The sequence below is a fragment of the Lotus japonicus genome, chromosome 3 (assembly GCF_012489685.1).
Source record: "Lotus japonicus ecotype B-129 chromosome 3, LjGifu_v1.2".
Classification (NCBI taxonomy): domain Eukaryota; kingdom Viridiplantae; phylum Streptophyta; class Magnoliopsida; order Fabales; family Fabaceae; genus Lotus; species Lotus japonicus.
Genome location: NC_080043.1, coordinates 86,441,756 through 86,458,935, shown reverse-complemented (window position 1 = coordinate 86,458,935; position 17,180 = coordinate 86,441,756). Strand labels below are relative to the sequence as shown.

Sequence of the window (17,180 nt, the reverse complement as noted above, 5' to 3'; positions counted from 1 at the left end):
AATTCATTTGGATGTCGTTGTTGTTGTATAAAGATAATTATTGCATACAAGACACATACTTGAACTGCGAAGATCAAATATGAATGGAGAGAGTATTTTATGAAAGTATTTTATTAAGATTCCTAGTCTCATACCATGACTAGTACAAAATCATAGGGTTAAGTACATACATAAAATGACTAATGATGACCAAGTCTACTGCATTAAGTCATGCACTAATTACACATGAAATTAGAAATTAATTCTTAATTAAAGGTTTATTTTATTTGCCCCTTTTGAACTTGAAAAGCAAAAGAAGAAGAAATGAATCACCCATGCATTGCGCAATAATGCGCAAAATCTAATGGGTGAGAATTGAGAAGTCGTCGAATTAGGGTTTAGTGACCTTCACAAGAGGGTGGAATGTTGGAAACTCCTTGTCTCTGCAATTCACCAATCACACTGTCAAGCGCTGGAGCCTTGAGTCCAAGTGGTAGCGGCAGCCATGGTTTTGATAAAACATCTCCAATTGCTGCATCTATGCTCTCCTTTGACTGTGGACATATAAAATAGTATATAATATAAGAACTAATTAATCATGCATGCAACAATTCTAAACTTCAAATGTAAAGCACATATAACCATTCACCAATATTAATTGATCCATGCAATATTTCCCTTGCTTAATTGCTAATTAATTACAATTCTAGCACAACCTATATCAAGCATGTGCATCATATATATGACAATTAATCCATTCATAAAAAGTTACAATTAGACATAATTATCAGGTGTTATCTAATGGCCTGTTAATTATAATAAGATTGTACAATGATTACTGAAAAGGAAATTGAATGATTTAACATATAATTTTGATGTACACTAACTAACACATGGCAACATGTTTTTGTGTCGGATAGAAAATGACGAAAATGAAAGAGAGAAGATAGATGGAAACTGACCGGATGTAAGTTCAAGATGGGTCCAGCAGGAGCAGGGACGCGGCGGTGGCGGCGGACATCTGTTTTGTATACGGCATGCAGCGGCGGTGGGATTCCGGGAACCGGCGGACATCCAAATTTCTGCATGATATATATTTGTATTTCATCTATGGTCAGTCACCCAAACTTAAATGTATAGAAATTAATTAAAAAGAGAGACAGAGAATAATAAATGTATAGAAAATTAAATAATTTTTTCTACGTAAATTTACTTCAAAATTCAAATGAAAAACTGAAAAAAAAAAATAACTGTCAATTTGTAAAAAGAAAAGTACTATGTCTAATATGTCTTTCATCATTTCATGCATGTTAGAGTAGGAGCGCTGAATATTTGTACAAAAATAGAATGTCATATTTGTTAATTATTGAGGCATCACCTTAATAATTGCTAAGTAAAATGTGAATGACGGAGTAATAAAATGCTGGTTATAAAAGGATCCAAAATTCAAATGACGACAACGTGCACGACTCCAAATTAAATAGTAAGGCGATTACTGAATAGTTACCGCTGCTGTCAGAGGTTGTGGGAAGCAAGCTGTTCCTGGGATTGGAGCGTTTGGAGTCTGTTTTCCAAGAAGGAGAGTAACATTTCAGAATGAAATAAACCAATTTGAAATTGTTTATTTTTTATATATACAATCACTTATTTTTTAAAATATAATCACCTATCTATTTTTTAAGTTATTTGTGTGTCCTTGTGATAAAAAAATAGATATCTAAGTATTTCTTTAAAAAACACTAAATATATTAGTAGAAAGCAAAATTAGTGCTTCAACCCAAAAGCAAAGAGATATGTCAATACATAGATTCCTAACACATTCAAGCCTATTCTCCCAACATTAAAAAGAAAGTAGAAATCTGAATATATTTCCTTGAGTTATTTTTAATAATTTTTTAAATAATTATTAATTTTTATATTTCAAAGTGAAAAGTAATTTCTACATTTGTACACGAACATAAATTAATTTTTTATTTTTAAAAAACATTAAAAATAAAATTGAAATTTTATTAAACATTAAAATCACATATTTTTAAGCAGATATAAATAAACTCTATTTGACTTTGTCTACCATGAACTAAGAAAAACATGGTTCACAAGTTAAAATGACATCTTTACAAATTAATTTTAACACATAAGAATTATATCAAAAGTAATATGTATTAGATATATATTAGATATATATATTAGTTGTAAAAGGTCCACCGCAGAAGTTTCCTAGGGGGTTAATTTGCCGTAGTACATATATATAGTGCATGTACATAGCTAACCTGTTGGTGTTGAGCGTGCCAAAACTTAGGGTCTTGGGGTGCTGGGGAAGTGGCCGTCGGTACCCATGGGAGCGGCAGTGGTGGCGATGGCCGTGAATGTGGTGGATGTTTAGGCCACATGTTCATGAAGGACTGGTCCGTAGATGGATGCCCCCATACGTGTAAGGGTCTGAAATGGTGCATTGGAGGAGGTGTCATGGGAGGGAAACCAATTGTGGGTGCCAACCAAGGACTCACCTCTCTCTTCACTCCTCCGGCTACACCATACATTTGTCTTCTTTGATTCCAACTTGCTGCTTCAGCTTCACGTGCTAGCAAATGTTTTCTATGGGATCTGTATTTCTGCATCATCATTCAAAAACCTACACATTTTAGAATACAATCTCCTCTAAGTTCTTAATAACTTTACACTATGCAAGTTTTGAATTGTGCTTGATACGAATCTAACCCTTCCAACCAGTAAGACAAACATAAAATCCAAGCACTTTATGTACATGAACATTTTTGGACACTCCATGCATATTAGAAGTTCAAAATTCAAATAAGTTTCCATAAAAGGAAATAATAGAGAAGATTCCTTTGAAAATCCTCCAAATTAAAAATTAATTTCAGAGTATTATGCTGAAAACCTTGTATTCAAAGAAGTTCAAAATTCAAATAAGTTGCCTATTTCCAAATTTTTTTTGCTTGAAATATTCATACAAAGATTGAAAATTAATCAATTAATGCAAAGGGAATAGGATGTAGAAGAATGTACTTGAAGATGGCTGGCAATGTTATGGCGAGTGAGACAATCGATTCCCATAATCTCCCGAATCCTTGAAGGCACAGCCTTATCCACTCCTAGCTGTTCCACAGCTTGCACAAATCTCCTGTGCAATTCTGGTGTCCAATCCACCTAAAAATAATTAACACCCCAAGAAAAAGAAAATTACACACATATTAATACACCCCGGCCATCACTACTTATAATCCTAAAAAAGTTTAACAGCCTCGGTCTTCTCTCTCTATGTGTCAAATTCTTGTTTTTCTGATTGTATATGTGAAATGGAAGCCAAACAAAACTTATCTTTTATACTATCAAGCTAGAATGATAAGAATTAGCAAGTTTTTTTACCTTAACTTTTCTCTTCCCTTGAAGATTATTCTTTGTTTGAGCTGATGATTTTCTTCCTTTTCCATCACCATCCTTTGGTGATGGATTCACCACCATAGATTCATCCCTTTTGCTCACTATCTCCTCCCCTCGCCCACAACCTGCTGAACTCGAAGAAGTTGTTTTATCTTCATCACATTTCTTTAAATTCTTGTCGTCATTATCATGAGTTTTGCTGTTTTCCACCGACGAGTTCATCTCCGAATCCTCCCCGCCACTGAGGGAGAACTCGGCGAACATCTCCGGGTACACCTCCAAATCTGGCAAGGCATCTCTGTCAACGCTGATGCCAGTGAAGAGGTCGTCAAAGTTGATGTTGTCCAACAAATTCCCCTCAGAAAAGTCACCAAACTCGTCACCACCACCACCACAACCGCCGTTTGAGATTCCAAAGGAAAAGCTCTCCATCTCCTCTTGGTTTTCATCTTTGTTGCTCCTCAAAGGTGACACTACAAGCATCAATCCTCAAAAGCCTTCGAATAACAATGAAAAGGGAAACTCCAATAAGATGTTTTCAAAACATTATGAATGCTTTCCCCCTTAAAGGAGTGTTCACACGTGCATGAAAATTCAGAAAAGCTGAGCAATATTAATAATGGGGGACTCAACTCAACTACAATTGTTGCATCAAATCAATAACATGATTTATTAATTGCCTTTTCGTTTCTTGAAGTGCTACAGAGAGAGAGAGAGAGAGTGATGAGTGTGTGGGAAGAAGAGATAGGATGTCAACCACAAAATTTTGCTGAGTTTTAAAGGAGATTTTGTTTGTATGTGTTTTTTGTTTGGGAGTGTGCTGCTGATTGCAGTATTGGTCTGGAAACCATTGCATTATTCTGGTTTGTGGAGGACCTTTTTTTGAGTCGTCAATTATTGTTTTTTTCTTTTGAAAAATCATCACAATTGCTCGTGAGCTTTTTGTCATTATTATTGTAGTCTTTCATTTTGTAATTAATGGAGATATTATTCCGATATACTATATGAAGAAAGATTTAGGTCTTATCAGCTAAAGGATGTTTGATCTTAAGTCGTCTTAACTGTGAAAAGGAGACCATGTATATGCTTGTCAAAATTGACTGCTGTATGTTTCGGATTTGCTAGGTAGCCGCTATCTTTGCTTCCATCATAATCACATTAATTGCACATTCAATGCCACACTACAAGAAAAATTGCCTTTAGCGACATTTTTGTAGCAGCAATAATGTTACCGTCGCTAATTTAATCACAAAATTAAAAGATTTGTGTTAATCAGAAACTGGTCGGTAATAATTCATCGGCACCGGCAATTAGAGAATAAATCCACCAAAGACCCACCGCGACCTCGCTTTTTCCCTCGTTTCCCTCTGAAACCATTTCTTCCATTCGCTGAAACTGAAGGCGCCACCACCAATTCACCATCCTCTGAATCCTGAAGGTTTACGTGAACGTGAGAACGATAAGGTGATGGAGATCGCGTACAGGTGAGAGAGTTCTCTCTATTTCTCTCTCATAAAACGTGTTTCTAGATCCGAAATCACTCCAATTTCTCTTTCTTTTATCCTCAATCTAGGGTTTGATCTGAAATCTTCACTCACAACGTTCAATTCTTCAGTTTTTTTCTTCGCCAACTCTCTTTCTTCAGATTTTGGTTGTGTGCTTATTCGATTCCAACATTTAGGGTTTTTCTTGTGCGATTCACTACCAGCTTCTCGATGTTGTTCATCACTGGATCGTGCCCATAGACAAGGTCAATTTTGATGCCAGGAACGAACTCAAAATCACCAAGGTAACTTCTCTCTCACTCAAATATCTCTGTTCTTGCTCTAGTATGCATCTTTTGTAGTTACCTCTATGCATTTTAAGAAAATTGAATCTGGATTTTGATTGTGTGCCTATGATTCGGTAAAAATATGCAATATATTTCCTCCATTCTATGAAAACTCTTTTTTGTTATCTCAGCAATGTTGATTGTGTCGAGCCAAAAGTTAGAGGGAGGGGATAACCATCTAAATATTAATTTAAGTTTGATTTCTAGTTAGTGTGTTCATTCTAATTAATGCAGAAAATTCGGGATTGGTTAGAGAACCTTTCTTTTATTATTTGTACAAGTTGCTTGGGGATTCTATTTAAGTTGAGTTCATCTTCTCATGTATATCACTCATCTGATCAAGCTCTTGTTCGACTTTTTTGCAGCTGATTTGGTATCTAATTTTTTTCCTGCTATGGTGGGCCTGCTGCAGAATATCAGTAGCAGTAGCATAGCAGTTTGAAGGAACTTGAAAATGGGCATCTTCGTCTCGTCGGTGTGTTGTGACTTTAGTAGTTTTAGTAAAATGTATCTTTCAGTTTCTCAGGTTTTTGGTTCAGAGATGCAGGGGTGTGAGGTATCTATTTATGGATTATTTGGAAGTGTTATATCCTACATTTACTGATATTCTTTATGTAGTTGTTAGACCCAAGAGACTGATAAACAAATTGAATACTTGTTTGGGCTACTTCAAAAGCTAAAGGTATCCATTGTTTTCATTATTAATCACTCTTTAGCAGCAAGGTCTCATCTAAATCTGTTACGAAGTGTACTTTTCTTAGGAAGCTAATGAGGAATCAAAATCTGTTACAAAAGCATCTGCCATGAAAGGTATGTTACAATGCAATGTCATAAATTTTCTTACATTGTCTGTCTGTTAGTGGAAAGGTTCTTACATTCTTCATGTTGATTAAGCAATGCTATAGTCCTAATTTGTTGCAGGTAGAAACTTTATGTCGTAGTTCCTGAGTCAAGGATGGTATGCCTTTTGTTATAGTAATTCCTCTGTTCTTGTCTGTTGATCTGTTGCACATAATATGATATATTAAATTGTAATGGTGACGTCTAATTTTTCAGTTGCTATACTTTGAACAAGACGCAAATCGTGTTCATTCACTTCCAAGCTTCACTTTTTTCTCTCTAGACTCTGAAGTGCTTCAGATTTTCCGTACTTGAGTGCTTCTCTTGGTGAAATCTAATTCTTCTCCTCTATTCATCAAGGTAAAATTATCTCACTAAACTCTAGTTCTTCAAATTTGTTGTGATTGAGCAATCTAACATTGTAAGAGACAACTTGGAATTTATGTCTTAGTAATTAGAATCAAGTCTTCTTATCTTTCTCTACTTAGTTTTCTACCTTCACAAGAGTATAACTACTCTTCTTTTTTGTTCTTCTCAGTTTGACTCCATGCTTTCCTAATTAAAGATCAACTTAGGCATTTTCTTATTTTCATATAGATATTAAGTTGAGATGAGCTTATTTTAGTTGTGTCTTATTGTGAGTAAGAGTAAATAACTAAATATGAACAATGGAGCATTCTTCTTGTTTTAGTGTGGCAGCTTATGCTATCATCATGAGTATTTATGGTTAATTTTAACTCAGTTATTTTCAACAACTTAAACTGAAAGTGAGGGGGGATGGGTTGTCATACTTTCAATTGACTGCAGGATTGCAATAATTATGGTGCTCTTCCAACTATATATTGCTTTAGAACGGATGGTGTTGTTTTCCTTTTTCTAGCATTAGGTTAGTGTAGTGTTAAAATGTTTTGCATGTTTGTGAATAATATAAAATGTGTTGTTAAATGATGAAGTTTAAAATTTGATTTGTAGAGTAGTTTTAGTGTTTATACTTCCATGGTTTTCTTCTACTATAGTTCTGAAACTATAAAACGTAATGAATTGAGTGGTAAGCGCATTAGTGCTCCTGTGAGTTTTATGCAAGTAGGTATTTGAGTTTCAAGTTCTACTTTTTGGCAGCTATGAAACCAATTTCTGGCGGTTCAAAACCCCCAAAAATTGGTTTACAAAGCCAATGCAAACTATGACATTTAGCGGCAATAATAAATGCCGGTAATTATTGCCGGTAAACGACGAGCACTTTTGCCGGCCTTTTTTACATCTTTACCGGCGCCCGGTACAAGCGTCGGGAAAGCGTTTGCCGACCCCCGATGCACCGGCAAAGTAGCTTTTGCCGGTAAAAGCCATTGCGGCCATTTTTATTGCCGCTAAAGGTAATATTTATTGCCGGCAAAAAGCCTTTTTGTTGTAGTGCCACTGGATTTCTCATATCTTTTCATGTGGTTTTTGCTAGCTAGAATATTCTTTCTCTTTTTATCTAAGTTAGGACTGGGAATTAAACCTAAATTTATTGAGTATTTATTTATGTATTGACATTAACCAAAGACTTAAGACTTTATTAAGATGAATCAAGAGAGGAGGGTACATCAAAGCATGGAAGGGGTCATGAGGATAACCTTCAATTGTAGTTGAGTTGAGTTCTCTCAGCCTTGTACTACCATCCTCACCCTCACCTTCGGCCCCTCCCTCTTCCTCTTCCACCTTCACCCTTGATCCCCTTCTCCCTAAATGATGTCGCCCTCACTTTCTCCCTCATCCTTTACCACCCTCACCCTCCTCTAGGGATGTATCAAGAATTTTCTTGTTAGGGGGTGAAATATAAGACTAAAAAAATCAATATTGAATATTATTATATAAACTTTAAATAATAAAAAATTATTTAAATACAACTATTCGTTCTTTCATTGTACTAAATTAATCTATTATTGTATCAACAAATATTTTTTCAGCAATTTATTTCTCGATATATACAACTAATAAATTATGAGAAGATCATCTTCAATTTTGTTGTGAAGTCGAGTCATTAACAACTTTCATTGTAGAAAAAAATCGCTTTATAGGTGCTGTTGAAACAGGGAGTGCCAAAACAAGACGCATCAATCTATCAACAAGTGGAAATATTATTGCTTTTCCAATTTCAACTAACTTATGGTAAAACTCGGATAAACTGGAAATTTTTCATAAATTAGGATCTCGAGAAACATCTGAATGATAATGTCTCAGTTGGAACGGCAAATTCATTTTTTCTAGCTCGGAAAAATACCTATAGTAGGTGAAAATTTCAAAATTCTTGGGGGCGCGATGACCCCTATCATCCCCTCCCTAGATACGCCTCAGTCCCCCTCATCCTCTTCCTCCCTCTGGTGACATCGCCCTCACCCTCATCTCGTTCCCTCGAACTCATCTCTCTCCTTTCATTACAAAAAAAATATGATTACCCACAACCAAAAGCGTTGGTAGTAAGAAAAATAATTGTCGGTAATGTTTAATTATCAACAGCCAAAAAACCATGCATATTAGTTAGTACTGTTCATGGTTCGGTTCTTTGCTTGAACCGAACCGAACCGAACCTGAACCAAAATTTTGGTTTGAGAGAACCGAACCGAATTGATATAGTATGGTTCGAACCGAACCGGTTTCAAAATTCGGTTAACCAGTTCGGTAAAACATGCATATTTATAGATGGTTCGTACCGAACCGAACCGATATACTATGGTTCGAACCGAACCGAACCTGAACTGATAGTTGATATTTTGGTTCGGTTACAAAACCGGTTTTTCAATTTAGGTTCGAGTTCGGTTCGGTTCTTAAAGGTTCGGTTCTTAAACGGTTCGGTTCTTGGTTAGCTTCGGTTCTCAGAGAACCATGAACAGTCCTAATATTAATTAACCTCGTGAGTACTTTTTTAATGGCTTTCAAAACCACCAATAATTAATGATTACTGACAATTTACGTGAACGAGAGTTAAAGTGTTGTGATATATGTTTGAATATATTTCTCATAAATCTATGAAGAGAATTTTATTTGGTTAACTTGGATTAGAATTGTTTTATATTATAAATCAATAATTCAATTTCAATATACAAACATGAGCCTGGACCAATTTTTTTTTTTTTAACTATAAAGTGACTAATTAATTTTTTTCCGGATTATGTAGACAGTTCTGAAAGGTATTTTGATTTTTAAAATAAAATATGTAAGGCGTACATAAACTATTTACTACATTAATTTTTTTAAAGGAAAACTATTATAGTATTATTTCCCATCCTTCACTTAATATATAGGCCTAGACTTTTTGTTGTTGATGTTGTTAAAAGTAGTCTCTTTTTGGTAAAATGTTAAAAGTAATCCAAATAACAAAAGAAGCATGGGCTTGCTTTGCTGGATCATGTAAACAACGTCATTGACAAAAAAATCCACTGAAATATTTATGAAGTTATTACATTTTTCATAATTAATTATGGGCAATATTTTTTATAAGTGGACATTGTAGATGCTTAACACATGCAGCCCCTCCTACGCAATTATAGCTATTGAATTTTACAATTAAGATAAAAAATAAATTGTTAAACTGAAAAATACATGGTCATTCACTCATTTGTCTCCTGTAAAGGATATAAATGATCTAAATTTCATTCCTTACTCGTAAGCCGTAATCCACTGCTGAATCCAAATATATACTTCTAACTCTAAGAATTATATTTTACTTGATTTCCAATTTTTCACTTAAAAATATTGATAATGATTCCTTCTTCATTTACTTAAAAGTTAAAACTCAAACATTTTATAATGACAGTCTAGGTACAGTAAATATCTTGAATTAATATTCTTAAGATAAAAAATATAAAATTTACACATTAAAATGAAGCTACAGATTGACTTGATAGGAGGGAATTCATTCACTCACTCGTGTTTAGTTTTGTGATTTTTGACCCGCTTTGTACTTATTTATTTTCTGACACGAAAAAAAATATGTACAAAAAGCTTTTTTGGTTAAATATGTACAAAAATTAAAAGAATATATGTACCTAATCTATGGAAAAAAAAATATGTACCAAAAAACACTAGAATATAAATTTAAAAATAGAATATTTAGATATAGGTAAGAAAAGTATCTTAAATTAATTACCTCTGCAGCCAAATAAAGATAGGTCAAATCAATTACCTCTGCAGCCAATAAGAAAAAAGTAGCTAAAAATGTATTGTGGAGTGTGATTTTATCTATCTTGGCCTGTGAAGAAGACTCTGTTTTCATTCCCATAAATACATTGTGTGTGAATGCTGTACTCAACACTTCACTCTCATGACCCTGACCAAAAGCATTGCCAAAGTTGCAATCTTTTTCATGCTGAACCCTACTTCCAGTTGTTTCGTTTGATCCTTCTTCCTCGCTCCTTTTCTCTGAACAAATCCTATAAAGCTTTCACCTTTTCATCTTCTTCTTCCACTTTTCGCTTCTGGGGTGTCTCCAAATTCATTTGCTAGTACTGGAAGAGTAGCATTTACTCTGTGAGTAACGCTTTCTTATTCCCTCATTCTTCTTTCACATGCATTGTGATTGTTACACATTTTGAGCAGTCAACAGTATTTTTCTTTTGTAAAATTGGTGTGTTTTTTTACAACAATAATTACAATGTTGATCATGATGATGACGGTTATGATGAATTTACTAGCTCTGTAGTGCTTGATGCTGTTTTCCCATGTTTTGTTGTGAGAATCCAAGTTGAAATGTCTATTTTCTTGTTGTTCAAGTTTGTTTTGGTAGTTTATTGTAATACTTGATTTTTCATCTAGTAGTTTCTTTTGTGCGTTTGTAATTCTGTAATGTGAAGCAAACTGTCAAAATTGTGCATATCTAATCCATGTTAAACTCAACGTGTCAAATTCTAGCTTATTTGTTGTTTGTGCGGTGAAGTCATGTTGGCGTTGGCTCCGAGGCCTAAACAATCACGCGCTAAAATGAAATGTATTTTTCTTCCCAGGGTTTTTATGTGGTGTACACGCCATTGGCTAAACATTCAATAGTTGAATAATGGCTGGTGAGGCTTCTGGTGACCTAAATTTGTCATGTGGTTCTGATTTTGGAGATGATGGGGGAGAGACTTTGAAGCAAGATTCAGAAGTGAGGAAGTTTGCTTCTTATGAAGGATCTGGTGGTGGTGGTGATGATGATATCCTTTTTTCAGCAAGTTCATTCCAGGTTCCTACTGTGCTGCCTGTTAAGAAGAGAACACTAGATATTGATAACAACAATTCCTCGCACAGTTCAGCTAAGAAATCAAAGGTGTCATTACATGATGATGAAGAAGATGATGATGATGATATGCCTATTTCATGGATAGTGAAAAGGTCGTCCGTTTCAGCTGATAAATCACTTTCCATGATGAAGAAGTTCATAGTGAAAGAACTTGATTTGCTAGAAAAAGCATTTGAGGAATGCCGAAGGAAGCGACAAGCAGAGGAACTGAGATTGCACTCCCTGGAGAGACAAGTTGAGGAGTGCACCATAGAGCTTGATAATAAGAAAATCCAAGTTGGCTGTATTCGAAGAATTAATGAAATTTACAAAAAACTGCAGATGAAAATTGAAGAATGTGTCTGCGATTTTGTGACCAAGGAAACATCGCACAGTTTGATGGAGGACTTGGTTAAAGAGTGCGAGCTAGAGCTCAAGACAAAACAGGTTGAACTTGAGGTTCTTTTTCAAAAAATTGCTCAATGTACTAAGGATATGGAGACCAAAGAGGGAGAGTTTGATGCAATAAACAAGTTATTTGATGAACAAGAAAAAGAGCTAGAGTCAGAAAGGAAGAAGTTACTTCAGGTAATCTCGACAAGGACTTATCATTGTGCTGTGAAGGACATTGAGTCTATGAAGAAGCAACAAGAAGGCAGGAGTAAGGAGCTTGAGTCAATACAGAAGCGACTTGAAGATCGAGTGAAGGAGTTTGACTTAAAAGAAGAGGAATTTGTATGCCGAGTGAAGGAGATTGAATCAAATCTTGGGAGCCAAGAAAAGGACATTGATTCAAAAAAGAAGCAACTTGAAGGCCAATTAAAGGAGCTCGTTTCAAAAGAGAAACAACTTGAAGGTCGAGCGGATGAACTTGAGTTAAAAGAGAATCGACTTAAAGGCCAACTAAAGGAGTTCAAATCAAAAGAGGAGGAATTTGAAGGTCGAGTGCAGGAGCTTGAGTTAAAAGAGAATCAACTTAAAGGCCAAATTAAGGAGTTCGAATCAAAAGAGGAGCAACTTTCAGAACAAGTGAAAGATCTGGAATCAAAAAATAAGCATTCTGAAAGCCTAATGGAGGAGATCAAAACAAGAGAGAAGGAACTTGAAGACCGAGTGGAGGAGCTCGAGTTAAAAGAGAAGCAACTTAAAAGCCAAGTTAACGAGTTTGAATCAAAAAAGGAGGAATTTGTCGAACAAGTGAAGGATCTTGAATCAAAAAAGAAGCATTATGAAAGCCTAGTGGAGGAGGAACTCAAATCAAAAGAGAAGAAACTTGAAGGCCGATTGAAGGAGATTGAATCAAAAGAGAAGCAACTTGAAGATCAAGTGAAGGAATTTGAATTAAAAATGGAGGAATTCGAAAGCCAAGTAAAGGAGCTCAAATCAGACGAGAGAAGAGAGAAGCAAAATGAAGTATCAGTAAAATCAATTAAAGAGGAAAGTGAATTGGGTAAATATTCTTCTTTATCCAGTTTATTGAAGCATCTTCATTTCATCTGTTTCTTTGAATGATATTGATACTTCTAGTCAACTGATCTGCCTAATTTGTTAAAAATATCATTTGTTAGTCAAGTTGAAAAACTTCTCTAGTTTTCGTGTGCACTGCGCGAGCATGGACACATGCATTGTCAAACTTATGAGGAAATGTTTTCCTCCCATTTTAAACATTTTCAGAAGCTCTTAAATTGAAAACCTCTGATATTGTATCTTTAGCTAAGTGTCGTAAATAATGTACATTACTGCAACATATAGATTAGTAGAGTAATGTAGTTTTTACTTTTTATTGCTTCAGTTCTAGTGATATGATGATATTTATTTTAACTGAGTATAGAATGGTTTTTCCCCAGTCCCTATTTCAATCTGTGAGAGATTTTTCATTCTTTCATGTTATTTCTATTTTTTTAAATTCTATTATCTACTTGATATACTGATGCTTCTATAAGTATGAAAGAGCTTAAATATCTACTAGCTTAATATGCAGTTACATCTTACACAGATAATCAATTGAGTCCCACCATTGATGGAAGGAGTTTGCAGATGCTACCAAGTGAGCAAACAGATGAACAACCTGAATCGATTGAAAATAACATTCTAGCTCAGCTCAAAGCAACATCAGATCCATCAAAAGTCGTTTTGGATATTATACAGAACCCGATTGTTCCACCATGTATGAAGGGAGACAATGCTGTAATTATTGAAAGCAGCCACATTTTGATTCTAGAACAACTGATGCGTATCTCGCCACATGTTAAACCTCATGTAAGAGAAGAAGCAATGAGGCTAGCACTTGATCTGAAGAAAGCTTGTGATCTGAAAGCTAACATGAGAGAAAATTCTGTGAACTCTTTGGTGGTTCTGTGTTTTCTACAACTCCTTTCAATCTATGGATTACTTTCTTCTTTTGATGAGGATGAAGTTTTAAAGCTTTTTGACTTTGCTGCTCATCACAAGCAAACTGTCGAGCTGTTTCAGACCCTGGGTTTCACAGACAAAGTCTCTGGTATGTTTACTGAATTATACTTATTTTCATCTCACTCAACTATAGGTTACATCATATGTCTAATGTGTTAATATCAATAGAGCAGATTATTAGCTATCTCTGAAATAGGATTTTTTACTTGATTCATAATATATTTACATTAAAGACAGAGCTAATCTAAGATGTGTCTCCAGCTTTGAAGCAATGCAACCAGACACATAGTTTGACTTTAAATAGTAAAGAAATTTTCTCTTTTATTTGGGTTTAGCTGACTTCATTCTGATCATTAACAAACATCAACTAGAGTTCATGCAAGGAGCTGAAACTCAAATTCTAGTCATGCATCAGTTTGCATATTAAACTAGGCACTTTCCTGATCAGATATCACTCTTTTACATTTGGTTATTTTATAACTATGTATGTATAGGTTCAATGAGTTTTTTAAAAATGTTGACCTGCATACCCAAGTCATATTTTCAGGTTCATTTTGGGATACAACTTGCTTTTCCTGCCTGTTAAGAATTATATTTCTTCTTATTTCAAAGCTGTTTGTAATTGTGTCATGTGTGTCGGTTTGATTTATATGGTGTGTTTCTTTTGGTACAACTTAAGGCAAATTGATGTTAGCATCTGACATGTAGTTTATCAGCTCAGTCTTAATATTAGTTTAAGGTTCATCATTGAGCCCATATTGAGATCAAAGTTTTAAAATCCTTGGCTGATTTTGTTCCCATTTTCAGCTTGGATATGTTTAAGCAGTTATATTTAATATGATTTTCACCATTGCATGGTTAGTACTAGCTTGACATGTCAAAGTTTATTTGGTGAAAAATATGATGGGAACTCATCACCATCATTGAAAAAAGTAAAAACTATAAATTCCTAACTACAAACTTGCTTTTGAGCATTTTTGTATGCATGCTGCAAGCAAGCCCATTCTTGGTGAGCTGCAGAGTAACCTAGAACTGAGTGACAGGAACATGGAGGCTTCAAGGATGTCAACTGGCAACTTAGCTTCAAGTGCAATGCAACAGTACTGTGGTATGGCGTCGAGTCACCAAGCCTTCTAGGAACTCTTGGCTTGACTGCATTAACAGATGTCCTGTGTCTTTCACTTGAAGTGATAATTTGGAAGCACTATTGTTCATCGATTAGTAATGAGAAGCTTTAAGCCGTGTTTAGGATCAATAATGGTAGTTCTAAGTTGGTCTTCAAATTTCAGGGATGCTTTTTTCTGTCTCAAAAAAAAAATAGCTGTATTAATTCTCTGAGCCCAAGATTTGCCTTTGAGAAAGAAAACTCTTTGACCTTCTCTTGTTCTCTTTCCTAACCCTTCAGTTAAAATTTGGCACATAGCTAAAAGAAAACTAACAATTGAGAAAACATCTATGGTCTGAGTTGTTGTTCTCTTTACTTCCAGTTCCCGGCTTGGAATTTTAAATTAAGCCCCTTTGCTTAGTTATGGTTAACTAGAACTAATTCTCTGGCTGTAATTGTCAGATTTTGTTCAGAGCCTTATTAAGAAGGAGCAGTATTTTGAAGCTGTTAGATTCATTTGTGCATTTAAGTTGGAAGACAAGAATCAACCTGTTGATCTCTTGCGGAAATACGCGCAGAATGCAAAACTGATTTCTGGGCGCATTTGCAAGAACACCATGTCTCTTGAAATCAAGGTTAATTTTTTCTGATTCAAATTCTAGTTTCTCAAGTATTCTATCTTCATAGTTACATGGTAGCTAACTATATATATGTTAATGTGAACTCAGGATGATGCCAGAGATCAAGAAATTGCTAGCCTGAAAAGTGTTCAACAATGCATTTCAGACAACAATCTAGAATCTGAGGATCTAATTAATGAGATTCAACATCGCATTAATGAGCTAAGTTGGGAAAAAGGCATTGGTGTTTATAACCTAAGGAAAAGAAAAGCTTCTAATGGACACTAGTTGGGGTATATTAAACCTCTCTGGTGAATTAACAGGATTCTCTACCTATGCAAATAGTCTGCAAAGAAAAAGTTAGAGACTGAAAAACTCATTATAAATTTACACGGTTATCTTATCTCTTTTATACTATTTTTTTCTTTCTTTTGTATTTTCGTTTATTCTGATTTGCCAAAGGCTTAGCTTTGATATGTAGAAACTTTTTTAATATGCAAAGTAGTACTCATATTTGGAGTATGTGCCACATACCGTGTGTATTTAGATTCGAGTTGAGTTAACCTAAAAGCACACTCATCTCAATCTATTAGAATAATTTTGTTTACTTTTTCCCTCTTAGTTAGCACTTGCGTCAATTTATATCCATACACACCCTAACATATTAGGATAATTTCAACATTTGAAATTGGACCGTGTTTTAGTTCAGACAAGTTGGATAAACCTATTTGAGTTAGTAAGGTTTTTCATTATCTATCTTTTATATTTGAGTAATGTTATATTCTGATCCTCCATTCTCCTACAAATCCTCACACATACAAATTGAAGAAGGAATTAAAATTTTGTACACTTCCAAAATACCAAACACCATAACTTTTCATTTAATTCTTTGATCACTTAGTGGTGTATAGAGGATTTATAAGAGAACACATCATTACTATTTGAGTATTTGTATTTATAACTTATAAGATTCGATGTAAATTTTTGCCTAACTTCAATTATTTAAGGGTAATCAAGCTCGATGATAGGTGCTGATACGAGGATATTTTTCGTGCAATGATGTAATTAAAAACTACTATTATACCGAAATTTATCAGAAGCACTTGTACATGCTAATTAGATTCAGAAATTTAACAAATTGTTTTAAATGAATTATTCGTGCAATGAACACTGCACGATTCTTTTCTTTTAATTTTCATTTTTTTTCACCAGAGCATCTCATGAAATTCTCCTTAAGATTTTAAGATCATATTAAATATGTGAACATTTCTCAACTAATTTTTCACGTGCATGTCGGGTAAGAAATGACCTTTAATTTCAAGGAAACCCAAAAGTATTTTTTTTTATCAAATTTGACATACGCTTAATTTAATTGAAACTATTCGTTCCTTAACCCCCAACCCCACAAAATGAAAAAAAAAGCACACACAAAATAAGGCACAAAATGGACGTGTAATAACCAATTCTCAATTGTTTACCGCTGGTCCCCGTAGGATAGTTCAAGTAGTAGGAGCTCTGGACATTTGGGTTAGGTAGGAGAGGTCCAGGGATCGATTCTTGGCGAGTGCAATTTATCTTTCCGATGTACCAACAAAAAAAAATAGATTACCGCTGGTTTTTGTGCGAGCCATTATAACAAAGAGATTAATTAGGGATGACAATTTTGCCCAAACCCGATCCGATTTGACGGACAAAACCCGAGTTGACTGGATTTGAGTTTGGCTTTGAGTTTTGCCCGTTACTGTAGCAACTTAT

General features: G+C 34.7%; 2 protein-coding genes across 12 annotated transcripts; one reads left to right on the top strand and one right to left on the bottom strand.

The window, feature by feature from the left end:
* Positions 1–95: 95 nt before the first annotated feature.
* Positions 96–4,105, bottom strand: LOC130746865 (transcription activator GLK1-like). 2 transcript variants are annotated; one of them, XM_057599636.1, is made up of 6 exons: positions 3,367–4,105; positions 3,007–3,147; positions 2,250–2,591; positions 1,487–1,543; positions 942–1,061; positions 96–533 (listed from the first exon to the last, which is right to left on the bottom strand). In XM_057599636.1, the coding sequence occupies exons 1-6, from the start codon at positions 3,862–3,864 to the stop codon at positions 378–380; spliced, it is 1,314 nt and encodes a 437-aa protein (XP_057455619.1). In that variant the 5' UTR covers positions 3,865–4,105; the 3' UTR covers positions 96–377. The 2 variants fall into 2 exon arrangements, with proteins under 2 accessions (XP_057455619.1, XP_057455620.1); XM_057599637.1 differs by lacking the exon at positions 1,487–1,543.
* An 89-nt stretch (positions 4,106–4,194) lies between these two features.
* Positions 4,195–15,954, top strand: LOC130746864 (uncharacterized). Of its 10 annotated transcripts, XM_057599631.1 has the most exons (11): positions 4,195–4,865; positions 5,063–5,170; positions 5,578–5,687; positions 5,831–5,894; positions 5,974–6,022; positions 6,118–6,170; positions 6,269–6,412; positions 11,035–12,738; positions 13,270–13,788; positions 15,268–15,440; positions 15,534–15,954. In XM_057599631.1, the coding sequence occupies exons 8-11, from the start codon at positions 11,085–11,087 to the stop codon at positions 15,711–15,713; spliced, it is 2,526 nt and encodes an 841-aa protein (XP_057455614.1). In that variant the 5' UTR covers positions 4,195–4,865; positions 5,063–5,170; positions 5,578–5,687; positions 5,831–5,894; positions 5,974–6,022; positions 6,118–6,170; positions 6,269–6,412; positions 11,035–11,084; the 3' UTR covers positions 15,714–15,954. The 10 variants fall into 10 exon arrangements, with proteins under 10 accessions (XP_057455614.1, XP_057455610.1, XP_057455611.1 ...); XM_057599627.1 differs by having other exon boundaries at positions 4,195–4,506; positions 4,658–4,865; positions 5,578–6,022; XM_057599628.1 differs by having other exon boundaries at positions 5,578–5,894; positions 6,134–6,170.
* Positions 15,955–17,180: the final 1,226 nt, after the last annotated feature.